Here is a 26,326-nt window from a genome sequence, read left to right as displayed (position 1 = left end):
GGCAGCACTGGAATCTTAACGCACGTGAGCTGCCTGGTTACAACCAGCGCGCGTGCTCTACTGGCCAGATGGACACATGGGAGGGAAGGAGGGAGTCGGAGGGGCTGACACTGCAGGTGAGAGGGGCGCCCGATCATCGCGAGAGCTGGAGGGAACCTCACAGAGCAGCCAGCTCCAGCCGAGTGGCGCAGCGGGGGATGGCTGTCTCAAACGTAGGAACGAAGAGCTGAGGAGGCGGGGGAGAGGCGGAAAACACACGAAACACAGGTGTCTTCACAACGAGTTACAGAAATTGACCTTTATTTATTGTACTAAAGTCTGTTTAACTTTTGATACAAAGGAAGGTTTTAGTACAGAAAACCCCAGTCTGTCCGAACAGTACCCGTGCACACTGTACCATCTCTGTGCCAACCCCAGCCGCCCAGAGCAGTGGCCTCGCGGGTGCCAGCGAAACCCCGCGACGGCCTGCGGTTGGTCCCAGCTGTCTGAGCCAGAACACGTGTACCTGTGAAATGAAGGGCAGCACTGAGACTGAAACGTGTCTCCTTGCGAACAACTGTGCAAGAAAATATATCCCTTTTTAAAAAAATGTCAGTATGGCTAAACTATAATCTAGTGTCTAGAATTACAAAGAATAAAATGAAATCAGCGATTTCTTGCTAGTAAAATGAAATGTTAGGAACAGTATTAAAATAGAGGTCCTACCCCAGTGACACTTACCCAGAGCCCCGTACAGTACCTATTATTAACAGGACGCACAGTTTAAGGAGGAACCACATCAAATCTTCAGCCAGGAACATCTGGCATCAGATGCGTTAAAAAACAAAACAAAACAAAACAAAGACATCCTCGTGGAGCTCTGCTCATGTTGCGAGAGCTGAAGCCAAGACTAGATAGATCCCAGTTTCTCTTTCTTGAATTTTAACAGTGACCACATTGATCCTTAAGCTTCCGTAAGAGCTCTCTATTCAGAGTCTGAAATACGAATTGTTTTTAGATCAAACAGAGCTGATGTGCCTGCCCCACTGTAAAGCATTTGGGAATTACTCTGCAAAATCTGCACTGGTAAAGGCTGTCACTATTCACAGAACCTAAGGAGGACCCAGTGGCACGTCTCAGCCCCAGCCTGACACCCTGCCCAGAATTGGTTGTGTCACAGGGAACCCATGAAGCTCTGAGGATCAGAGAGAACGCTGGAATCATGAACACAGGTGGATGAGAAGCAAGAGGTGGCAGAAGGCAGAAGACGACGTCTGAGGGATGCGCCTACAAGACGGCGGAAGTCGCCTTCTTAGGTGCAGGAGGAGAGCACGCAGCCCCACGAAGGCACTAGCTCCGAAGCAGCCGCAGTCACAGGGGCCTTCCAGGAGAGGGGCCCCCGAGGAGCAGGGCGTTCATCAGAGCTCTGGTCCCCCTGACAAGAGCCTCCCGGAACAAAGCGGCCCCCAGAGAGGTTCCAGAGCCGTCTCGCTGAAAGCGGGCAGAAAACCAACATGAAAGCCACAGTGAGGAGGAGGGAGGGGCTGGGCAGCGGCAATGTGGAGCCGTTCAAGTAAACATCAGCAACCGAATACTTAGAAAAGGCTTGTAAACTTGTGATCTGAAGGGTTCTCTTTGCAGCATCTCTGTTGAGCTGGCTACAAGGAAGGTTGGTGTCGAGTCCCACACCCCACAGTCTCTGTCCTAAAGCACACACATGTGGGAGAAGCACAGTCCGCTGGCCGGGGTCCGGATCCCGTCCGTCTGTGGCCTTCCATCTACAGAGGAGGTGCTTCTGGAGCCCTGGTTCAAGGATCCCTCCCCTCCATGTTTACACACAGAGGTGTCTATCTGTAGTCACTGCAAAGAGCTGCGCCGGGCGGTGGGGCTGGAGGCCAAGCTACAGCCGTTCCCAGCGCTGTGCTCTAGAGAGGGCAGGCTGGGATCCACAGGACTTTATTTTGCTCTTGATTGACCACGGCCAAGATCTGAGTGCAAATGCTCGACAGGGCTCCTCCCTGGACGACCCCTGCAAGAGAGCCCCCAAACACACACGTCATTGGCTCAGAGGAAGACACCCAGGAGGAGGCAAGTAAACAGATCTTTCACTCTTCCTGCTGCTCTGCCTGTTTTCAGCTACTGGCTCAACTGCTCTACCCCTGCCTTACTTCTCTTCCATCAGCAAGAAATTGGAAAAGAAAAAAAGTTGAGTGCAAATCACTTTGGCTTTTTATCTATCCCTCTCAGCAACTGTTCGCACGATGTTAAAATCTGGGGCTCACACGAAGGCCGGTGTCTGATTTTGCCAGGCTGCCCTGACCCCTGTAATAGGGGTGACAGGATGTGACTATGCACATGATTTGCCAGGCCCCACAGCAGCGATGACCCGGGCTGGTGCACCTAGTTGTGCAACGGGGAGTCCCAGAACATTGGAAAGCAGTCTGGGGTATGTTGTGACGGTCCAATCGGCAGCAGGATTCTAGACGGAACAAGGCTGGGTCTCAAGAGCTGGGCACCCCGTGGCCCAAAGAAGACTCTCGGCTCAGGCCTGCTGCCCGGCAGGGTTTCATCACCACGGCCCAGCAGACACTGGAGAAGTGCTCTGTGCGTGCTCCATGGAGCAGTGCCATGCCCTGGCTTCTTGCCACAGATACTGACAGTGAGAGTTTAGAAACTGCTATGACAATGTGACGGAGTAATTTCACATCTGGTAAATCTGATAAAAAGTCAAAGTCTGTATGTCGTTAAGTTTTGAAGTTTAAAATTTTCCTTTCTCTAGTAAATTGCTAAAGTATTTAACTGAAATATCGGTCTGTAATGGATTTGAAATTAAAACACAAACACACATACACAGAAGAGCCGGGGCTGGGTTCTGAGACCAAATATTGCATGAGAAGCACCAATCATAATAACACTCTCTCCAAGTTAAATTAAAATCAGTCTCCACCTCTCTTGACAACACTGTTGTTTGTTATGCCCCCTACAAATGATTGATTTCATGGGAGAAGTTGGAAGCCACCAAGTACTATAGCAATTGGTAAATTAGAGTTTCTTTTAGTTTGCCTTGTTTCAAAGACGAGACAGTAATGGTGCAGTTTGTCTTAAACTCCACTGCAAAACTGGACTACCCTGGAGGGTGCTGGGGACGGATGGTCACGGCTACCACCGCTGAGGCACCTGCCTGGGGAGTGCCGCAGCTGTGCCACGCGGCGCCTGTGAGGCCATAACAAGACCAGATTATGACCCGAGGCCAGAACTAGTGAACTTTACCTTTGGACCGGCAAGTCCCCGATGCCGCCCTGTGCCTGCAATGAGATCATCTGTAATGAAAGTGCTCACTGCGGTGGCGTCACCAGGTCCCCCGGAAGTGCGGGCTCTAACCACTTCTAAGAAGGGCATCCTTGGGAAGGCTGTGTCCGTCCCTGCCACCCGCTCCTCTCTGGGCCTGACGCACACCTACCTGTGAAGTACCTGCTGTACTCCTGTTCAATCTTCTGAGCTGTCTCAAACTGCTCTTTGGAATGCCTCTGAGTCACCTTGTCCTTCAGGTAGGTGGGGTCTCTCTGCTCCCTATCGGGACATCCAAGAACCTGGCTGAGCCTTCCCACCTTCCCCATGCCCTCCTCTCAGCCTCTCTGTCCAGAATAACAGGGCTACCCCCCCACCGCACGTGCGCCCCTGGTGGAGCACAGTGCAGCCTGCTGGCCCCACAGGGAGCTCTGGGCAGAGACGGGGAAGACACCAGATGCCCCAGCTGGCCCCCGAGTGCAGGTACCAGAAGATGGGGAGCACCGAAAGGCAGAGGCAGGGGGCGGGGCGCAGGGGCTTGGCAAGTCATTAGCCTAACCACAAAAACTGAGCTCAGTAAGACCAAAGGCCCGTCCACATCACGTCCGCTGCCGGGAGAGCTGGGCCACCCGGTTCCTGTGTCGTGAGCACCAAGAGGAAAGGCAGGAGAGGGAGAGGGGGCGTGGGGGTCAGGAGGGAGATATGCAGACAAACTGACACAAGCTCGAGGCGCTGTGGCAGCCCCCAAACAGTCGGGAGAGGGATGGGGAGGGCTGTGCTGGGTTAACACGACTGGCCCGGTGTGAGATGGGCACGTGGGGGAGGGTCACTCCTACACAGGATGCCTGTTTCGAAGCCAAGGCCCCGCCACCTCCCATGGCTTTGAGCCAGCAGCCCATGCCCAGCAAGGCCCGGGCCGAGCCCCTAAGGAGCCTGGCACCTACTTGATGTGCTTGGCGCTCTTGTAGTGGATGAAGATGACGATGGGGTAGATGTGCATGTGGTGCAGTCGCTCGATGGCGTGGGGGGCGACATCCAGGAGACAGTGCCGGTTCTGCAGGGAGGGAGACGGTGAACACCCAGGCAGGGGCAGAGCTGGGCCTCAGGAACCCAGCCTTTGTCTGCCACGGAGGGGACCCACCCCTCACCTGACACTGCCCGGCCTTGCCCTATATAAGTGAATACATAAGGTGCTACTGATGAACAAGGCAGCAAAACCACTCTGACATGAAGAAGGCATGTGACACACGGTGGGGAAACCTCATCCAGGGCAATCCCTCCCCACAAGGCTGTCAGCTTTGATGATGGTCAAGGCTGGGAACGGGGGCTGTGTGGGGTCTGGACAACCCAACTCCAAACCCCTTTCCTGCCTTTACCCAGATACAGGAACTTTCTAAAGCGCCACCCCACCTTGGCCTCAGAAACCTTACGCAGAAAGCCAATGGGTACCTTTTCTGTGATCTCCTTTATGGAAGCCACAGTGGTCACGTCAAAGTGGCCACTCCTCCGCTTGTAATCGACAAACAGGCAGTCTTTGACACCCCGCTCGATGGCCTGCTGGGAGGCCTTCATCACCTCTGCAAAGCACAGACACAGGAATCAGCAGGTCTGGCACTGTGAGCTATCACTGCATGGGCAAGGGAAAAAACACTGCGCAGAAACCCAGCCCTGCCATCCTCACTCCCAGAGAAAGAACCAGAGGCTAAACGCTGATGCGACCCAAGTCAGAAGGACTCTGCAAACACTGAGATCCATCCCTGGGAAGCAGGTGGACACAAACACAGGGACGGACGCAGCCCAGTAGGCCCGAGGGCCTCCCTTACCAAGGGGGCATCTGCAGAATTTGCCGGGCGCCTCGTTGACCAGCATCTCCTTCACCACATCCAGGAAGGGCCCCAGGATCAGGACGGGCCTCAGGGAGGTGCAGTCCACCTTCTGGACCCGCTGATAGGCCAGGCTCACTGAATCTGAGGGGGAGAGGGCAGCAGGGGATGGGCACCCACCCAGAGCAGAGGGGGGCTGGGAGGGGCTGGGGACCCCCTGCTCCCCTGACCTGGCTTACCCCAGGCAGACCTATCTCCTGCACTCCACAGGTCCAGAGTCGGGTACCCAGCTCACTCTGGTCTGCCTGGGACTCGCCCAGGTTTAGCTCTGAGAGTCCCACACCTCAGGCACACCAGGGCAGGGCCACTGCACAGTGTCCCCACTCCATGGACACCACGGCGTTGCAGTACTTTATTCTGCTCAAACTCTCCGATGTGTGTTCAATGCGTGGTCCCCTGACTCCTATTAGACATTCTGTTCTCTACAGGTGCCACCTCCCCTGAGGGGGTGGGTCGTGTGACCCAGACCCACCCCATGCAGTGAGCAAACTATCCCCCTCCCCATGAGCTGAAACGGACAGGATGAGGGGCAGTGACCCAGCCCTGATCCTGCAGATGACGACAACCCCCAGGAAATGACAGAGCCAGGATACAAAAGGGACCTGGCTCCCTGATGGTCCCCAGAACAGAGCTGCCTCCAAGGGACTGCCCACCAATCCAGACTTTTACGTGGCAGAGAAAGAAGCTTCTTATCATGCTTCAGCCATTGTTATTTGGTCTCAGTTATAGCACTCAAACCAATATCCTAGTTGATACATGCAGTTAAGCCTCCCCTTCCACAAAATGAATAAAAAATCCTCGCAAAAAGAGATAGCCTAAAACCAGCATGCAAATATCTTCCTGACATCTCCCAGGTACCAATCACTGTGCTGGCATCTCAGAAACACTTTTTAAAACTTGTAAACACTTTAAAAAAAATAGAAAACACAGACCCAGTGCAAAGAACTTCTTCCAAGAAGAGATAAAAACACCCCGTCTTTTAAAACTTTGAACATGACAGGTAAGCCAGGCATCTTCTCTGACCCGTCTTCTCCAGTCTTGGTCCCTGGCAGCTTCCTCTCAACTAGCATCATAGTTGGTTATAAGGATTTAAAGCATATCCCATGGACAGAGGAGCCTAGCGGGCTACAGTCCATAGGGTCACAGAGTCAGACATGACTATACTATATCCTTCCAGAGGTCAGTCTTCTATGTTGACTTTTACGTGCTCAGAAAACCTAGAAAATGTGTATGTCCAACAAAAATGACCTACAATAAATATTCTGCAACTCCTTCTTTCACTCAGTCTTATGTTTCTGTTGAAAGCATCCCTGTTGATTCACACTGATCCCCTTTTATCCTTTGGAACATCCTAAAACACGGATGCACTGCACCTATCCATCTCCCTGTGTATGGACATTAAGACCATGTCTTCAACTCAACAGAATCGTCTTCTCCCCTAATGACTATTAACATTCCACACTGAGGGGCACCAATTTAGCAGTTTCCTGATCCTCTCAGAACAGTCTGCTTTGTCAGAAGTCCTCACAATAACAGAATCATAGAGGCTACAGAGCCTCTCACAAGCATGATATTCAACCAGAGTCAGAGGCCCACAGAAAATAAACTCCCTGGGAAGGGTAAATATACAAACATACAATCTGGAAGCAACCTAATGGAGGTATGTAGACTCCTTTTAAAACTGGTACAGATATTAAAATCAAAAGCATAAAAGTGATTATATACCAAATATTCACCTAGTATAAAAGGAGGTAATTGGTGTCATCCATAACATAAGGGGTGGGGGGAACAGAGAGATGTAGCTTTTATATAAGATTGAAATTAAGCTATCATCAGTTTAAAATGATACACAGTCCTGTGCTGATTCTCTATCGTCCATCTCTCCCTTCAGTCTCATCCGCCTTCACTTTACTGCGACATCCCGGTTTCAGGGATGGATGGTACCGCCAGAGCTGTGTTGTGCTAAGTCACTTCAGTCGTGTCCGACTCTTCGTCACCCTGTGGACTGCAGCCCGCCAGGCTCCTCTGTCCATGGGATTCTCTAGGTCAGAACACTGGAGTAGCTTGCCGTGCCCTCCTCCAGGGGATCTTCCTGACCCAGAAATGGAACCCTCGTCTCTAATGTCTCCTGCACTGGCAGGAGGATTCTTTTCCACTAGCACCACCTGGGAAACCCAGCACAACCAGACAGAAAATCAATAAGGAAACAGCACTTGAACAACATTATAAACCAGTGGACCTAACAGACTCCCCCCTAGAGCCTCCAAGGAAGTATGGACCAGCCAACACCTTGATTTTGGCCCCACAGTACTGATTGTGGACTTCTGGCTTTCAGAACTGTGAGAGAATAAACGTGTACTGTGCTGACCACAAAGCTTGTAAGGTATGTGGCAAAAGCCCCAGGAAATGATATGCAGTGAAAGCTAGAGGACAATGAATAATATCTTTTAAATGCATAAATAAAATATTGACCCAACTACAATTCTATATCCAGGGAAAATCTGCAAAATCATGGGAAAATTGGCAAACAGAAACTGCGACTGTCACCAACAAACCTGCATCATAAGAAATGCTGAAGATCAAAACAAGAAAATGGTAATTACACGAGGTAAGGGCACAGTCCATGGGGCCGCAAAGAGTCAGACATGAGTGAGCAGCTGAGCGCGCACACATACACACACACACACACACACACACACAAAGGGTGTGTTAACTATAGCTAACCTTATTGTGGTTAATCTTTCGCAACTCATATACATATCAAATTATCATTTTGTACACCTTAAACTTACACGATAATATATGTCAGTTATATCTCAAGTTGGAAAAAAAGAAATGTGGAAGGGAGTATACAACAGAAAGAAAAAATCAGAGGGAAAGAGGATGACAGGAAGGAATGAAGAATAATGGAAAGGATAAATATAAGTGAGTGACTGGTGTGTAAATCAATAACACTGCTGGATTTAAAAATACATATAAAATGAAAATGATAATCAAGCAAAAAGTAGGGAAGAGGTAAGGAAGTCACGGTGTTCTGATGTTTTAGAATTATTGGGGAAGTGGTCAAAGTCATGATTCATGTTAGTAGTAAGTCAGATATACATTGTGAGGGCTGCTGTAATCACCAGCCCCCAAAGAATAAAACAAAACGAATAAAAACTAAGAGACTGAGGAGGAGGCAGGAAAATAAAAATGCTTGATTAATCCCAAAAAAAGTCGGAAAAGAAAGGGAACATAAAATAGGCAGGATAAGAGAAAACAAATACTAAGATGGTAAATGTATCAGTGATGATTTAATCAGTAATTAAATACTCTGATTAAAGGATAAAAACTGTCACTGATGTGTTCAAACGTGAAAACATCTCAGGCTGTACACTTTCCTGTAGATGAATTTGCACTTTTCTATACACATGTCTCAATAAAATGAAAAAAGATGAAGTGTCACAGTGAGTTAAAAAAAACCCTACATGCTGTTTACAGAACCACGTAAATATGAAGCTGTAATTAAGTATGAAACGATGGGAAAAGATGAACTACGCAAACACTTAACCAATAGAAAACTGGTGTGATAATTATACTTAAACAAAATAGACTTTAAGGCCAGAAACAGTACTAGAGATAAAACATTTTATAACGATAAATTTAACAGTAAGATATAGCCATTTAAAGACAACTTCAAAATATGTGTGTGCACGCTAAGTCACTTCAGTCATGTCTGACTTTTTGTGACCCCGTAGACTGTAGCCTGCCAGGGTACTTGGTCCATGGGATTCTCCAGGCAAGAATACTGGAGTGGGTTGCCATACCCTTCTCCTGGGGATCTTCCCGACCCAGGAATTAAACTGCATCTCTTATCTCCCCTGCGTTGGCAGGCGGGTTCTTTACCACCAGCGCCACCTGGGAGCACCCCCATGACTAGACAAATGGCTATTTTCCAAAGACATCCACTGGATATATACCACAGACCAGAGATGGTGTCTACAGAAGAAAAGAGAAGGGAGAATCAAGGAACTATTACTGTGAAAAGACAAATAGTCTTTTTTTTTTTTTACATTTTAAATTTAAAAATGTAAAGCCCTATTTTCAGCTCGAAGGCCATATAAGAGCAGGCAGTGAACCAGATCTGGCCCATAGGCTCTGGTTTGCCAACCCCTGACCTGACTATCGTGACAGTGGGCCATGAAACAAGGCTGGGACTCACTCAACTCACTGTGCCTAAGACCTAACTGAAATAACACATGCGGAAGCAGGGGAGGAGGAAGCCAGCTGTCCTGCCTTCTGAGGCCCACTGCCCCCCCCAGAGCCTGCCTATCAGGGAGGGCACACCTTCCAGGACAGGGGTCACACCTGGGGGTCCAGGGAGCAGCATCCATAGGAGCCTCCTGCTTTACAAGACAGACATACCCTTCCCCAGGGCAACCTGCCAAAGGATGTCTGGCGCTCCCTGACATGCGACCCCAGGACTGGGCGGGTGCCTGGCCCTGGGAGGATCTTGTAAGGATAGACTCAGGAGTAAAGCCAGAAAGATCTGCACAGTGGCCCCTGGTCACACCAAGCAGCCTGGAATAACCCCAAAACAAACTAGAGGCAATGCACTGGGAAAGTACTGCCTTTTGCCCACCCAACACCCTTTCTTCTTTTCTTCCTTTCTAAGAGAAGCTGCTTTACTGAAGCCAGCAGGGCACCAGTGAAAACCTTGCCATTTCAGCCTCTCTTGCAGTTGCAAGCGGTCAATGAGGTGTAAGTGGAAAATGAAGGGTGGGGCTTCCAGGCAAGCTGTTTAAAGAGGCATACTGTTGCCATGTCCTTTTCTTCTCCTTGCTGCCTGAACATGGATGTGATGGCAGGAGATGGGGAGACCTTAAGGACAGAGGACACATCCTACAGGTGGTAGACTCTGAAGACCGCAGTGCCACCATCCCAACCCAGACATGCATTCCTTGATCAGTTACGTCTGAAAAAAGCAAACCTCTGTCTTGTTCAAGTCATTGCAGTGAGGCTTCTGTGGTCAACAGCAAACCTCAGCCTCACAGCCTGCTGGAGAAGCCAGCTCAGTCACTTGCCTTCAAAGAGTGGAATGGAGTCATTGGAAAAGGTGTCCAAGGCAAGGAGGTCTTTCCCATCTTTGGACCCGCTGCGTTTGTGCTTATGTTTCCTTCGAAAGAAGGATCTGCGTGCAGCCGCCGAGAGCGTCTTTGCAGCGCTGTTGTCATCTTTGACTTCAGACATGCTGAGCCTCCGGGAGAATTCTTGGTCCATTCTGAAGACAAGAGTACAGCAGAGCTGGGAAGGGCGGAGGGACCATCGCCTGTCGCCCTGCCCACCTGCGGCGAGGAGAGTCAAAGCTGGGGCTCCAGGTTCCTCCCCCACCCTCCGTGGGTTTCCTGGCCACCTTGGCACCCAAGCCACCGAGGACCCCCTTGGTGCCAGTGCTGGGCAAGTTCTCAGAGCAGCTCAACTCCTGTGTTCAGATGAGGGTCAGAGGGGACTGCTAAGACAGCCTTCACTTGTGACACTAAAAGTTATCATTCCAGCCACAAAAAGAAGGAAAGCATAGAAATGCACTATAACATGGAAGAACCTTGAAAAAAATCATGCCAAGTATAGGGAGTCGGTCACAAAAGGCCACGTGCTGTATGTATGACTCCATTCACAGAAAGTCCAGACAGGGAACCTTATAGAGACAGAAAGGAGACCAGTGGAGGCTCAGGGTTGGCAACAGGGGGCAGGGAGACAGGAGAACAAGGCGGGTAGCTGAAGGGTACAGGGCTTCTCTCTGAGATGATGAAAATATTCTCAAATTGACTATGGTGATGGTTGCACGTATCTGTGAAAACACTAAAAGCCAAGGAATTGCATACTTTGGGTAAATCGCATGGCACATGAATTATATCTCAACAAACATAAAAGAAGCATGTCTCCTAAGCTGCCGCTACACTTCTGACTTGTATACATCACTGACCTAAACTTGGAACAGCTTTTTGGATAAGCTACTTTGGCAAAACTTACAGACCAGAAACTGAGACAACGTCAGAATAAGCCCCCAGCAGCCCAGGCCGTCATCACATGGGACGTCCCCACAGGTGCCGCCTGCCTCAGCCCCAGGCCCAGACTCTAGAACACTCACACATATTTGCTGGGGATCTGCCCGCGCTGGATCTTCTGGGCATTCTCGTCCAGCTGCCAGGCCATCCAGGACCCAAATGAGCCCTGGGGCAAGGTGTCATCCACGTACAGGATGTCGTCTTTCTTAAAGCTCAGCTCGTGCTCCACCTCTGCCAGTCGCTCATACAGGGCCCTGGACCAGGAGATGGAGGGGAAGAGTCAGGCCACAGGCCGCCCTTTAGAGCCAAGCTCCCCAGGGCCACTCTCCTGCTCTGAAGCTCTCCCCAGACCACGATCAGGACCCATCTCTCCCCATTCTAGCAGCAGTTCCCAAAAGAGGGAGCCCAGGATCCCTGGAGATCAGGGCTCCCTCACGCCCATCAGATAAAAGCCTTTTTGCCAAGGACCAAAGCCATATCTCCACTCCCAAAAGAGTCTTTCCCACTTGCACCCCTCCCACATCAAAGTCGATGCTTCCTAAACAGCGGAAACCTCTCAGAAGGGAAACGTGCCATCCTTGACTGAGGAGGCTGTGCCTAGACACAGGGACCCCGTACCTCATGGTACACAGTTAATCAGTACTTTCCATTCCTGTGTGGCCTCAGATCTCATGAAGAAAGCTGCATGCCTCCTAGAAAACGCCTGATGCCTATCCCCGCCCCCTACTCCACCCTTTTCATGTATTACTTCAGGGCACTCTGGATGCTGTGACGTCCACACACACTGCAGAGGAATCTGCAGACCTGAGTCAGGAGAGACCCGGAGAGGGGCACAGGCCACAGGAAAACGAGGCTCAGTGGTGTCAAACTTCCTCAGGCCCAAAACTCTAAAGAGAGAGCCCATCTCGCCCTAGGAGCTTTCAAGGGTTTTTCTAAGTCACAAGCATCTCATCATAAGCTTACAATTTGGGGCCCAAGGAATAATGCTCATAGTCCCATCCCTCAAGGGCAAGAAACACAGGGACATTCACAGGGAACAGTCTCCACCGAAAGCCTCTCCCCAAGCCCCAAGTCCCTGGCAGCCCTGGCCACTGATACCTGATGTAGAAACTGTCGCCAGGCAGGCCCTTGACCTTGGAGAACTCCTCGGGGCGGTACTGCACCTTCAGGCGGACGCTGTCCTTGGGCTTCAGCATCTCCACGTAGACCTCCTCCACCGTTTTGCTGCGCACATCCAGACTGCCGTACTACCCAGAGACGGGAGACAGGGGTCAGAGGGCAGAAGCAGGGAGGGCTGAGCACCCGTGAGGGCCCAGTAGTGGGATAAGGAGGAGATTCAGCATCCCCATCACTGGGCATCCATCTGCCCCACATCAACAGAGGCTGAGGCCTCTGCTGAGTGCCTGCTCTGCCCTCAAGCTGCTCCCAGCAGAGACCCTGTTCTAGCCCCTGAGCCAGTAAGGCCTACTGGAAATACAGCACTTCCCCTTGCTAACGCTCCTTGTAGCTTTCAGTACCTACAACCTACCTCCCCCATCCAACAGGAGACCCAGTGAGAGGGAGATGGCACTCACCATCAGACTAGAGTCCTGAGTCCTACTGCTGCCAGGAGCAGATCATCTGTCCTCCCAATGAGAGTGCCCAAGTTGGGTCCTAATACGCCTGCTTCCCTAATATTTACCCAGAGTGGGTCTGGGTAGCATTCAACACCCAAGGGGGATGCCAGCAGAGGCTGTGCTCCCCCGCCTCCCATGTCACCTGAGATGGCAGGAAGCCCGACACGCGGGCAGAGGGCAGCCTGGCTGCTGCTCGGCAGCTCAGAACTTACCTCAAGGATGAGGTCCCCAGGCACAAGGCCGTCGGGGCCCTTGGCGGGACTGTCATCCTCCACCTCGGCCACAAACACCCCGTGCAGGTTCCCTCCACATAAGTGCACGCCAAGCTCCAACTGGGACTTCTTGATGAAGACGACTCGTGGCTCTGGGGTCTTCTTGGCAGCATCTGTCACCATCCTTTCAGGGAGGAAAATGAAGCTCTTCAATTGTGCACGGGAAGGGAGGCAGGCGTGAAAAAAGATGAAACAATGGTGACACCCTAACCATTTTCTGCTCCCCTCTCAGGTCTTAGGAGGCCCCAGGACCAGAGGAGCCGGGAGCGGGGCTGACACAGACCCTACTTCTAATGACCTGTTTTATAAGCAGGGCACTGAGATGTGGCAGAGGTGAACACACAGCCACTCAGGAACAGAGTGGACATCAACGCCACTGTTTCCAGCCCAGCTGTCCATCACATGCCATGGGTTGCATCTCACCCACCTGGATTGCACTTGTTTTCCTAACTTTATTCTCCTGAGAAAGTCAGAGCCAGGGTAACCTCCAGGCCACAACTCATCCAGCAAATGTTTACTGAGCAGTGTCTGTGGCCCAGAGGGTACTGAACCAAAAGCCACCAAAGAACTCACAACGCAGGGACACTGAAAGCTGGCAAATAAACTGAGCAAAGGCAACGGGGCAGCAATGGAGCCTGATGAGTGGGACCTCAGGGGAGGAGCCAGAGAGTGACAACACTTTTGCTGCAGGCAAGTATATCCAAGATTGCAGGAAAAGTATCAAAAATCTCAGATATGCAGATGACACCACCCTTATGGCAGAAAGTGAAGAGGAACTAAAGAGCCTCTTGATGAAAGTGAAAGAGAAGAGTGAAAAGCTGGCTTAAAACTCAACATTCAGAAAACTAAGATCGTGGCATCTGGTCCCATCACTTTATGGCAAATAGATGTGGAAACAATGGAAATGGTGACAGACTATTTTCTTGGGCTCCAAAATCACTGCAGATGGTGATGGCAGCCATGAAATTAAGAGACACTTGCTCCTTGGAAGAAAAGCTATAACAAACTTAGCATATTAAAAAGCAGAGACATCACTTTGTCAACAAAGCGCCATCTAGTCAAAGCTATGGTTTTTCCAGTAGTCATGTATGGATGTGAGAGTTGGACCATAAAGAAAGCTGAGCACCAAAGAATTGATGCTTTTGAACTGTGGTGTTGGAGAAGACTCTCGAGAGTCCCCTGGACTGCAAGGAGATCAAACCACTCAATCCTAAAGGAAATCAGTCCTGAATATTCATTGGAGGACTGATGCTGAAGCTGAAACTCCCATACTTGGGCCACCTGATGTCAAGAACTGACTCATTAATAAAAGCCCCGGATGCTGGGAAGATTGAAGGCAGGAGAAGGGGATGACAGAGGATGAGATGGTTGAATGGCATCACTGATTTGATAGACATGAGTTTGAGCAAGCTCCAGGAGTTGGTGATGGACAGGGAGGCCTGACGTGCTGCAGTCCATGGGGTTTCAAAGAGTCAGACATGACTGAGCTACTGAACTAAACTGAAGTGTACCCATCACGGGCACAGTGAAGGCTCACAAGCAGGAAAGCCCTGAAGATACCCCAGCTTCCAGCCTATGACTTCCGTGAAGAGTCCATTAATGCCATGCCAGAGAAAGGGCTCTGTCCAGGAGTGCAGTGACAGCCTCATGACCCAGCCTGCATAGCCCTCTCCCCACCTCCCCTCCGGTTCCTGAGAGAACAGGGCCCCCTCCTGCCCACACTAACGCTGGTCCCTCCTCCTGACTTCTCTCCATGCCCACCCTTTGCATGGCCAACCCCTGCTCATCCTGAACGCTGTGACTTGGCTCCCAGCCATGCTCCATCATGGCCCCCACTCCCCCTCCCAGCACTTCAGCTGTGCTGCACGTGCCTGTTCACTGATCTACCCTCAAACCAGGAGCTCCTTGGGGGCAGCACTGCTGTGGATGGCCAGCGCCCCAGCCTGGATGGGTGAGGACTGTGGGATTCAGTATCTGAGAACAAGTGAAGTGAGAAAAGGAGGAGAAAAAGAAAAAAAGTAGAGCTAAGAAGGAGTCAGTGGAAAAACTAGAGAAAAAAGAGAGGGCAGGAGAGAGAGAGGAAAAAAGGACTGGCGTGCTCCCCACCCCAAATCCTGACAAGCTGGTGTGCCATCCGCAGTGCAGGGCAGCACTGGGACCCACGTCCCTCAGAGGATGTACACGGGCTGCAAAAATGACCCTCCTGGCCGCCCCGCTCAACCGAGGTGCACTGATGGAAGGCTCTTGGCAAGCAGTTACTGACCTGGAGCTGGGGGTGCTCTGCTTGGCTGGGGGTGTGCCAGGGCCCTCGTCCTGCTCCATCAGCGGGTCAATGACAGAGGGGTGCTCCGGGGTGGCGGCACCGCTGCCCTGGAGAGTGGAGTGAATACCGACGGGGTCCAGGTGGGAGCTGGGGACAGAGGACAGGAAGAATAAGGAGTGGCAGGCAGTTGCCCAGAGCCATCCCTCTATGGTGGTGTTGGGTGGGCTCTGGGATGTGAACAAAGACCAGGTCACACAGCTCTGTGATCTGAGCCCTGAGACGAGCAAGCGCCTTGGGAGCATGGACTCAGTTGTCCACCTGCACGATCTTTCTGTCCTCAACTTGAGGATCCTCTGCAAACGGTGAGCCTGAGGACACATGAAGGCACTGCTCCCCTTTCCTGTGTCTGAGCCTCTCAGCCCCTCCCTTCACCGGCGCTGCACCTCGGGGGCACTTCTCACTCTCCTTACCTGTCCTGCAACCTGCAGCACACAGGCGGGTGTCCGGCGTCTGCCCGTGGGCAGGGGTCGGACCGCTCTATGTGAGAATCCACGTCAGGCCTCAGTGCCTGGCTACCACACACATGTGCCGAGGCGTCCTGCTTCACAGGGTGCCTGGCCACCTACTTCCACACCCTATTTCAGGAGGAGAAACCCTCCCCTGATATGTCTCTTCTCCAAAGCCCAAGGCTGCTCAACTCTCCTCTCATGGCAGCAGAATCCCCAGAGCCTGCAGCTGTGGTTTCCTCGAAGCAAGCCACGCACCTGCAGCCTCCACTTCTCCTCCCGCAGCCCAGATGCCCCCTCGGAGGCCCAGGACCTCACCTGGACCGGGAGTGGCTGCTGAGCTGGTGCATGTGCGGGTTGTACTGGGCCAGGATCGTGATGGTGTCGCACTGCTGCCCAATGATGAGCCGCGCCTGCTGCTCTGTGGCGCTCCGCAGGTTGATGCCATTGAACTAGGAAACACCAAGAACGGGCTCACCAAGGAGAGAGGAGGGCACGGAGGAGGTCCTGGGGACTCACAAAGGGACGAGGGGAGGGAGAGAAGGGCGGCCTCCCGCTCACCTCAAGTAACTGGTCCCCATACTCAAGGCCAGCCTGGTGAGCGATGCTCCCCCCGGTCACCTTGGAGACGTAGACGCCGCCCTTCTCCCCACTCACGATGGAGATGCCCAGCGGCTCCGAGCCCTTCTGCAGCTTCACATGGCGTGGCTCCTCCACGTAGGGCCTTGGAAGACAGCCAATGGTTTCAGGGACTCAGACTCAAAGGGAAGGTCTGGGGGGGTCTGAGGTCAGGCATGCATTCGCTACACAGAGAGGGCCAGGGAACGTGGACGCTCCTATGACGACACAGCTGGATGGGCACACGATGAAGTCCACCTTCACACAACGGTGATGCACAGCCTCATGCAATACAAACACGACCCCCAAGATGGACACAGAGGCATCCAGTCCCGAAGTCACAGAGTGGTCCAAGTGAACGTAAACACTGACATACGCAGGGAAAAGGCACGTAGGTTTCCATGACAGGAGAGGAATGGCCTCACGATGTGCAACTCACAAACCTCCAGTGGGGTCTCAGACACCCTTGGAGGAAAAGAAGTGCTTTCTGGGATGACGTTTACCCCCAAAGGGACAACATGAAATATCAGTTTTTATATTTACCAGTACACAGGGTGATGCAAATTGATCATGAGATTAAGCTGCTGCAAACCCGAGGCATTTAAAAGGGATCGGGGAGGCTGGGAGCAAGGTGACACCATGCATTCGCTGGCCCCAGGCCGCCGCCCACCACCCTGTGGGAATGAGGGGCATGGGGGCTGGGGTGGGGCCCTCCTGTCGGGCCAACCTCAGACTCCTCAGCGAGGAGGACCTGGGCCTGGCAGCCACAGGCAATCTCAGGAGGGATCTGTGGTGGTGGAGGCATCTGGAAGGTGCAAAGGGTTAGAAAGAAGAGAGGGGTGATTGGAGGAGGAAGACAACCACAGACGCCTGGAACGTAACAGACAGACAGACAGCTTCATGACACTGAGCCACCAGGACCACCCTGCACGCAGCCTGAGCTCCAAGCAGAGTGCCACCCCCTCAGGACCCCCTCCTCCAGAGCACATTGTGAATCCACGTGTGGAAGGGTGGGTGGGCAGCGGGGAGCCCTTTTTGAGGTAATCCTTTTTAATCTCCTGAATGGTTGAAACTTTTATAATATGCAGAGTTTTGTCAAAACAATAAGGCTTCTTTGTAAAAGAGATTCGTAAAATATACTTAATATTACAAGTAGCTTGAAACATAACATTAAGGAGGAAATGTTTACATGTGTACAATAAGATAAAATGCATTTAAACTGTAAATGTAATACTTGTGTGTGCGTGCATGCACACGCACACACACCCCCCCCAAAAGGTTAAATAACAGCAACTGAATCTCTGGTTGATGATCAGTGGTCCCCAACCTTTTCGGCACCAGGGATCAATTTCATGGAAGACAATTTATCCACAAACCAGGGTTGGAGAAGATGATTTTGGAATGATTCAAATGCATTACATTTATTGTGCACGTTACTTCTTATCTAATGCCACCACTGATCTGACAGAAGGTAAGGGTCTGAGGCCCAGATGTTGGGGGCCCCTGAATTATGCAACCTTTTTTCTTTCTAAATCCTCCTAAAACCATCTCCCCCCAACCCTGGTCCATGGAAAAATTGTCTTCCATGAAATATATCCCTGGTGCTGAAGAAGTTGGGGACCGCTGATCATCAGAGATTTAAATTGCTGTTACTTCTTTCTACTTTTCCAGTTTACCCAGTTTTCAATAGTGATAGGTATTTTAGACTGAGGAAAAGAGGGACTATTTTTAATGAGTAATCCATCCATCAGCCAGGTCACACACATGTTAAACCTGATGTCATTTAAGCACCATGAAGGCAGGCATCACTGACACATACACGCTCACACACATCGGTTCTCTGTGCCCTATAGAAGCAGCTAAGGGGATGTCCGACTGCATGTGACAAGGCCCCTTCTGATTCTAAGGAACCCACCTTATCGGGGGGAAGACCTGAGCTGGGGTTCAGTAAAACCACACACCCACCCCATACCCCTTCAGGGCCAGTGTGTGCTCCCGTCTGCACGACGCAGGTGAGGTTGTCATGAACACATCCATACACACTGCACCTGACTCCCCTGGGGGCCTGCTGGCAGTTACAGGTACACGCTGTTCTCCAGTTCACACTTGCTAGGTGTGCTGTCTCACAAGTTCAACTGTCAAGTCAGATGAGGTTTTCTTAATGACGGGCCCAGCCAGCAGTATCTTTTCTATGGCTCATAGCAACAAGGGCCCTCGGCTTTTTGGACTGAAGTGGAGGAGAGTAGCTCTAGTCCTTGTAGTGTCGTTCAGTTGTGTCCGACTCTTTATGACCCTATGGACTGTAGCCCACAAGGCTCCTCTGTCCATGGTAATTCCCAGGCAAGAATACTGGAGTGTGCTGCCGTTGCCTTCTCCAGGGGATCTTCTCGACCCAGGGATCGAACCTGCGTCTCCTGCACTGAAGGCAGATTCTTTACTATCTGAGCCACAGAGGAGCCGCAGTCCTTGTAAGTAATTAAGTAAAGGTAAATTTGAGCTTAATCCTATCTCCCACTAGCATCTAGAGAGAACCCTGACAGCTGCTTTTCAAAATGAACCAAAAAATGACTAAGTTGTACATGTATGCCTCATATACTTTTTCTTCCTATGTGTGTTTTATCTCACAACAAAAAGCTTGGGGGGGCAGAGGTCAGGAAGTGCAGCTGTGTTCTGGGGTCAAAAAGCAAAGGATAAGAACGAGTCTGATTCTCATTAGGGTAGGCTGATCGCTAACCAAGTGAGCACAGACAGACCACTTCAACCTCCCGACTTCAGTTTCCTCACCCTTAAATGGGGTCAAGGATGACACTGCTGATCACAGGGTTACACGAGGATTTCACAACTTACTATGTGGACAGTGCCTAAACAAGGGCCTGGGAGGTCGTGAATGGCATCACTCCAGCACAGTCAGTATCAAGTCGACCCCAGCATCACTTGCTGGAGGCCCCCACCTCCGCCTGTGGGCACTCAGTAGAAGAGCTCACCCTGCCTCCCCGGCCAGCCAGGTGCGCCCCTCCTCCTGCATCAGGAGCGCACAGGATTTCCTCATGACGTCCTGCAGCAAGACACCAGCGAAGGCGAGGCGACCCAAACTGCAGCGGCCTCGCTGGAGGTCTACTCTGTCGGCTCTCCCCAACCCCCGGCACCTCCCAGGACCAGCGCTGGCCCACTGCAGGGGCACCCGTCCCCCGCGCCTGCTCACCTGTCCTTCCTGCGCTCCCCGAGGGCCGCAGGGTTGACAGCAATCCTGGGCAACGTGGCGGCTGAGGTCTGGGACTGGCTACAAGAGGACAGGCCTTCGACGCTGAGGGGAGACTGCGGGGGCGTGCTGCACTCCGAGTGCGACAGCGAGCCTGCCGGGACGGGCGGGTGCGGGCCAGACGGCCCAGACACACGGCCGTGAGCGCAGGGGCCTGAGGCCTGCCCTGCCAGCATTTACGGATGGCGGAGGTGGTGGGGGAGCTGTGAGCGGTGCCCAGACGCCCCCCAACCCTGAGGACCGAGGGGCCAGCGGGGCAGGGAAGCACTGAGAAAGTCCTCACCTCTGTCAGAGCCCACGACAGACCGCGGGTATCTCGGCGTCGATGGGATTTTAATGCGTTCTGCCTTGAACTGCAAATTGCTCGAAGACCCTGTGGCTCCACAAGAAGACAGAAGTTTAGGCCTGCAACTGAACAGTGCCCCTCACTCCCTCCCCAACTCCCTGGGAGTCAAGAAAGACACAGGGTTACATAGAAGTAAGCGGGCCTGGCCATTTTTCCCTGGGGGCGCCTATAAGGTGGGATAGTCAGGGAAAGCAGATGCTCAGTCCCCAGCAAGTGAATAATCGGTGCAGGGGGAGGCTGCCGCAGAACGGTATCACAGTCTGGCTCCAGCCCCGAGCCGACGGTAACCCACATGACAGAGGTCACTGTGGCCTTGTCTCCACAAGGCTGGAAGCAGCCCCACCAGCATCTTATGGGGTAACTGCCAGACTCGACTCCGGGTGGCATTCTCTGTGAGTGAACGGCAACACAACATCCCCCAGAATGACCTCAGGGTAGTGAGCAAGGCTCCTGGGCTAGAGGTATCAGAACAACTACACGGCCTCTGTGGGAAGCTGCAGGAAAGCCGAAGGAAAGGGCTCTGCGTGCAGCATGGAGTCACCCTCGGCCCCCGGGTCAGGAAAGGGGCAGCCAGGAGGTCTGGGCATGAGGGTGTGGATGCAGAGGAAGGAAGGCTGGTGCCCACTCCAGCGAGAAAGCTCCAGTAGCACAGTTACCGAGGCGGGCGCTGGAGGGCAGGGAGTTGGACCCATGGGAGCCTCTCACGTCAGAGCAGTCGTTGCAGGCTCTGGGGCTCAGGTCCAGGCTGAGGCGGCCCTGGTGCTGGACACTGTGTGAGAAGCAGACAGGTGAGGAGCTCAGGAGGAAGACCAGGATGGGACCAAGTGACTGGCTTTCCCAAGGCCCTCTGCCAGCTCAGAGCAACCCAGAAGCTGCTCCTGGGCAGCTGAGGACAGCGACCACCCACAGCCACACGCAGAGGGCCCTGCAAGCCCCGGGCCAGGACCAGGCTCAGTGGGACAGAAGGCTTTCTACAGGGACTGCAGAAGATCTGAATCCTGGGTGGGCAGGGCGAAGCTGGACCGCACCAAGGACAGAGTCCTGCACCTCCCTCAGGGAAGCCCGCCCAGGAGACTGGAGAGCTGAGGGCAGGGAGACGACATAGCCCACGTCAGGGCTGGCCTGTGGTCAGGCCCATCAATGACCTCCTCTAGCTATGAGACTACATCTTATTAGTGCTTGGAGCCTTCCAGTGGTCTTCACTGTACTCGATAAAACCCAAACTCTGCATCATGGCCACAGACCCTATAGGGTTTGTGCCTTCCTCCTGACTCACCATCTCTCTCTCAGGCTCGCTCAAGCCCGTCACCTCTCTCTCAGACACCTGGGCTACAGCACGCACGGCCCTCCTTCCCAGAACCTCCTCCCCAAGTCCCGTGTGACTGGCCTCTTCTCGCCCCTCTGGTTACGGCAGCATGCCCCTGCATGGGGTCCTCCCCACAGCCCAATCGAACTTCTCACAGCCTAATCTGAACATTTTAGGGTCTTCAAAGTCACTCAGCGCCATCTGATCTGAGTGGTTCTGTTCTCTTTTTAACACCCGCCCACCCCCCACTTGAACACCAATGCCACAGGAGAGGAAGTTTATCTGCTTAATTCTACATTATAACCCTCTAAAACTGCAGCAGTCCATGGCTTGGAGTAGATGATCAATTAAAATCTGTCAAGTAACTGAAGGAATGAATGACCTTGCATCAATCTATTCAGTTTTTAAGGCTCTATTCTCATCTATCAACCAAAGAGTGTTAAGAGTAAGGTTGCTATAGCAATCAAGTGAGATGACGCTTATGAACATCCGAGCATACTGCCTGGCACTAAGTTATCAGCTGCCATCACTACCATCTTCCTATAAATACCTTTTCAAGCTCCATATTGGTAAATGAAGAGAGCGACCTTAAAGTTTACTTTCCCTGGGGTCCCAGTGCTACGCTACCAAATCCCTCCCCCATACAAAGCCCCTCTATGTACAGTGGCTTTATGCCCAGGTAGGCTTGGACGGCTCGGGTACAGGGAGGCATGGGCGGCCTCACATACCTGGGATGCAAACCGTGGGGGCCAACCTCTCTGGGGATGGGTGGAGAGCTGCAAGGGCCGACCCTGTGGCTGCGCACAGTGTAGATGGGGTTCCTCAGGACGGAGCTCACAGTGCTCGGGGCCATGCTCCGGGGAACCGTGCCTGGAAACGGGTAGGATGAGACATCTGCCCCGAAACACCCAGCTAGCCCCGGACCTATGCAAGCATCTGGCCCTTCTCCATCATAAAGCAGGAGAACTCTCTTCAATGCTACCTATTTCCCAGACTGCCATGGGGAGAAAACACTCTGAAAAGCTAAAAGATGTCACTGATAAAAGACAAAACACTCCAGGTAGGTCAGCAACTGCAAAATCTTTTGGACCGCTCTGTTGAGGACATGCAGCAGCTCCCTGAAATGACCGTCTCCACTCTGCCTGAGGCTGGGCGGCCCTGTGAGCCCACGTTGACCCTCCTCCCCAGCCCTGCCCTGCCAGCTCACCCACAGATGCCCTGCTGGGGTAGAACGGGGGGTTGCTGTGCCGGCTGGAATGTCCAGGAGAGTAAGGGGACCACTCCTGGAGATCTGGGGAGAGCTCTCCACTGGCCGGGGCGCACTTCTGCTCCTGCAGGACCAAAGGCAAGAGGCAGTGGCTGGAAACAGGGAAACACACGGGCACTGGCAAGCAATTTCTGTCCTCTATGACCTAGCTTCTCCCAGCTCACTATTCATTCATGTTATCTTACACATCTGGAAAAGAAGAACTTCCTTCAAAAATATTGTGGAAGAAAACCACAGAGAAAGAATCTGTTCTTTCAAAGACATAGATTTTGTGTGTAGAAGGTAGAACACACGTATGCCTCAGGCACCTGTCTATAACAATTCCATGTGACTTGCCCAGCCACGTGAAGCTCTGTGTCTGCCGAGAGGAGCATAGATGTGTTCTCCTGCTCATGGCCATCTCTCCCTCCTAGAAATGACCATTGCTGCTGCTGCTGCTGCTGCTAAGTCACTTCAGTCGTGTCTGACTCTGTGCAACCCCTAGACAGAAGCCCACCAGGCTCCCCTACCCCTGGGATTCTCCAGGCAAGAACACTGGAGTGGGTTGCCATTTCCTTCTCCAATGCTTGAAAGTGAAAAGTGAAAGGGAAGTCGCTCAGTCGTGTCTGCCTCTTCGCGACCCCATGGACTGCAGCCCACCGGTCTCCTCCACCCATGGGATTTTCCAGGCAAGAGTACTGGAGGGGGGGTGCCATTGCCTTCTCCAAGAAATGATCATAGCACCTGCAAAAACTCACCTGTCCTGCTGCCAGCTAACAGATTCACATGTGCTATATTGTTTCCCTAAGCTCTTCAAGGTAGGTCCCTACCACTTGGTTCCATTGTAAAAGTTCAAAAGCTTCCTGCTAGATAAGCAAATCACAGCCCACACCCAAGATGGTGCTTCTCTCCTGGCGTCATGTTACCACCATCATGCACACCTCATGGGACATTCCAGTCTCCTAAGGGAGTCTGCTTCCTCTTGGCATCCACCTGCTACCCCCACCCCCAGGCAGGTGCTGAGAGCTAAGACAGAGGAGCCAGGGCTAAGCCTGAGCTGGGGAACGTTGTACAGGTGAGCACAGGCCCCTTCATGGTATGCTCACAGCCCACTGCCCCACCCTCCTCCAGCTGGCCCTAATCCACCCCAGGTCAAGCACTACCTCCAGGAATTGAGCAGGGATCACGACCGGAGCGAGCTTAGGCCGAAAGCTGGGCGCGGACTTGGGCCGGCGGCGCTTCTGCCCCAGCTCATCTACCTTCTGGGAGGTGAGGTCCTCGTCACAGGACTTCTTGGCTGGCAGGTAGGAGGAGTCCCTGTCCCCTTCGGGGCAGTAACTTGAAGCGATGCGGACCCTGGCCTTGCGAGGGGGCGAGGCGTGCATGGGATCCCCAGGGTCCATGTCAGGGGGCAGGGCGCTCGGGGGGCTGGTGGATGGGGAGCTGCCCACCAGAGTGGCCTCTGACTCAGAACTGGTTTCCAGCTTGTGCTGAAACTTAATGGAGTCACCCCTCCTGGGAGGTTTTGGGGGCGTCAGAGGTCCCACCCTCTTGGAGGGCAGGGGGGAATGGGCAGGTCCAGAGCCTGGGAGCAAGTAGTCTATTTTGGGGGGTGTCTGGGGGCGTTTGAAAGTGTTTGGGTCAAAGATAGACTTTCTTTGCTTTGGCTTCCTGTAAACAGAGAGCTTCTCGGGCCCCGCCGTGGAGCTGAGCACAGCCTTGGGCCAGGTCCCGCCACTGTGGGCGCTGTCAGGCTCTGCCTTGTCCAGGGGGGCCTCTGCCGCCCCACAGGGGCCCACCTCAGTCTCGAAGGGCAGCAGTGGCCGCCGGCTGCGCACGTCTGCCGGCCCATAGCCACGCTCCCCCGAGGCATCCGAGCGGAAGGAGCTCAGGCTGCGCTCAGAGGCACTGGGACAAGCCTGGGGGGAGACGGAGAAGGGTCCCCCGGGGAACGGCTTGTGCAAGAAGGAGCTGCTGCCTCCGGCGGGGCCTGACTCCTTCCTGTCTTCCAGCCTGTCTGCATAGAAGATGTCCGTCTGCGTGGAGTTGTTGTGCTGCATCAAATTCCGTTTATTCTGAGCCTGGACCTCTGGGCCATGGGCTCGGAAGCTCAGCATCTTATCAGAGTCCTTGATGTTTTCAAAGATATTCTGGCCGCTCCACGAGGCGCTCTGAGGGAACACCTAAGGAGGGGTTGCAAAGGAGTGAGGAAGAGAGCAGGTGAGCCGACAGGACCTGGAGCTGACACCGAAAAACATCCCTGGAGGTAGAGCCATGGGAGGGGATGGGCCACACACACCCCAAAGTCGGACAGACAGACAGACGTGCAGGTGTACACACCTCGCCCACGGGCGAGGCTTGTTTACAGCCTGGCCTCTATGAACCCACGGGAGAGACACAAAGTTCCCTGGCTTTCAGCGTTTTCTGAAATCATTTGCACTGTGCCCTGCCTAAGTTTTTAAATGATTAAACATAAATGTAAAAACTTCATTATTAAAGATATTTCTTATAGTATACCAAGACAATGGCATATTATTCAGCGATAAAAAGAAACAACCTATCAGGCCACAAGAAGACACGCAGGAACCTTAAATGCATATTACAAAGTGAAAGAAGCCAATCTGAAAATGCTACATTCTGGACGAGTCCAGCTATATGGCATGTTGGAAAAGGCAAAACGACAAAGATAGAAAAAAATATCAGAGGCTGCCAAGGGTTACGGGGGAGGAGGGGATGAATAGGTGAAGCCCAGAGGGTCTTTAGGGCAGTAAAAGTATTCTCTACGGTAGTGTGCTGGTGGATACAGGTCCTTATACACTTGTCCCAACCCACAGGATGTACTCCAAAAGTGAATCCTCATGTCAACTGAACACTGCAGTTAATACTAATGTATGAATTCTTGCTCATCAGGGGCAACAAATGTGCCCCCATTGACACAGAATGGACACAAGAAACAAAGCAGATGATAGGAGAACTCTCTGTGCTAACATAACTTTTCTATCAACCTAAAACTGCTCCCCTAGAAGCCTATTAACTTTTAAATAACACTTTAAAATATCTCTTAATGAAGTAGATGAGCCTATTTCCAACCTTCTTAGAAAAGCTGACAGGAAAGTACAATAAATGTCCTTAAATCCATTTAGATTCAATAGTATTTGGCCAAACTGTCTATATCTATTTACGCTGCAGAACATTTGCAAGTAACTTACAAATATTATGACATTTCACCCTAACAGCTTCAACATGCCTTTCCCTCAAATAAAGCCATTCTCCTATATAATCTCAGCACCATTATCATACTCAGGAAAAGTAAAAATTTCCTAAGATCACCTAATTATCCAGTCCAGATCCAAACATCCTTCATAGCTGGGTTTGTTTGTCTGTTTTCAGTTTTTAAACCAGGATCCAGTCAGGGTTCATGCACACCCTAGACTTAGAAATCAAGACTTTTCCCCAAGGACCCCCGAGATGTGGAGAAGCAGCTTGGGTGCGTGAAGCTGAGGCTCTGCCCGCCCCACAGACAGCTAGAGCAGAACCAGTGCAGGGTGGGGCCCTTACCTTCAGGAGGGACAGGGTCAGCGAGTCCTGGCAGCTCCGCAGCAGAGACTCACACTCATTCAGAGACTTGTTGTCCAGCGCAATGCCATTGATCTAGGGCCAACAGAGAGTCCATCAGGCCCGCACCAGGCCAGGGGTTCTG

At 52.3% G+C, this 26,326-nt stretch overlaps 1 protein-coding gene across 2 annotated transcripts in view; it reads right to left on the bottom strand.

Moving 5' to 3' along the window:
- Nucleotides 1-283: 283 nt before the first annotated feature.
- DLG5 (discs large MAGUK scaffold protein 5) overlaps nt 284-26,326 on the bottom strand; it is a 120,556-nt gene continuing 94,513 nt past the window's right edge. For both annotated transcript variants that reach the window (XM_043476425.1, XM_043476426.1), the window contains 19 exons: nt 26,185-26,277; nt 23,790-24,809; nt 22,588-22,711; nt 22,109-22,250; nt 20,731-20,843; nt 20,012-20,101; nt 19,672-19,822; nt 16,413-16,575; nt 16,170-16,303; nt 15,346-15,492; nt 13,023-13,206; nt 12,293-12,441; nt 11,278-11,448; nt 10,214-10,410; nt 5,091-5,234; nt 4,717-4,844; nt 4,212-4,321; nt 3,440-3,549; nt 284-2,008 (listed from right to left, as the gene is read on the bottom strand). In XM_043476425.1, coding sequence (XP_043332360.1) covers nt 1,905-2,008; nt 3,440-3,549; nt 4,212-4,321; nt 4,717-4,844; nt 5,091-5,234; nt 10,214-10,410; nt 11,278-11,448; nt 12,293-12,441; nt 13,023-13,206; nt 15,346-15,492; nt 16,170-16,303; nt 16,413-16,575; nt 19,672-19,822; nt 20,012-20,101; nt 20,731-20,843; nt 22,109-22,250; nt 22,588-22,711; nt 23,790-24,809; nt 26,185-26,277 — 3,474 coding nt within the window. In that variant the 3' untranslated portion in view covers nt 284-1,904. The remainder of the gene's footprint in view (nt 2,009-3,439; nt 3,550-4,211; nt 4,322-4,716; nt 4,845-5,090; nt 5,235-10,213; nt 10,411-11,277; nt 11,449-12,292; nt 12,442-13,022; nt 13,207-15,345; nt 15,493-16,169; nt 16,304-16,412; nt 16,576-19,671; nt 19,823-20,011; nt 20,102-20,730; nt 20,844-22,108; nt 22,251-22,587; nt 22,712-23,789; nt 24,810-26,184; nt 26,278-26,326) is intronic.

The sequence above is a fragment of the Cervus canadensis genome, chromosome 8 (genome assembly GCF_019320065.1).
Source record: "Cervus canadensis isolate Bull #8, Minnesota chromosome 8, ASM1932006v1, whole genome shotgun sequence".
Taxonomy (NCBI): Eukaryota; Metazoa; Chordata; class Mammalia; order Artiodactyla; family Cervidae; genus Cervus; species Cervus canadensis.
Note: the sequence above shows the minus strand (reverse complement) of the source record. Positions and strands in the feature narration are given on the sequence as shown.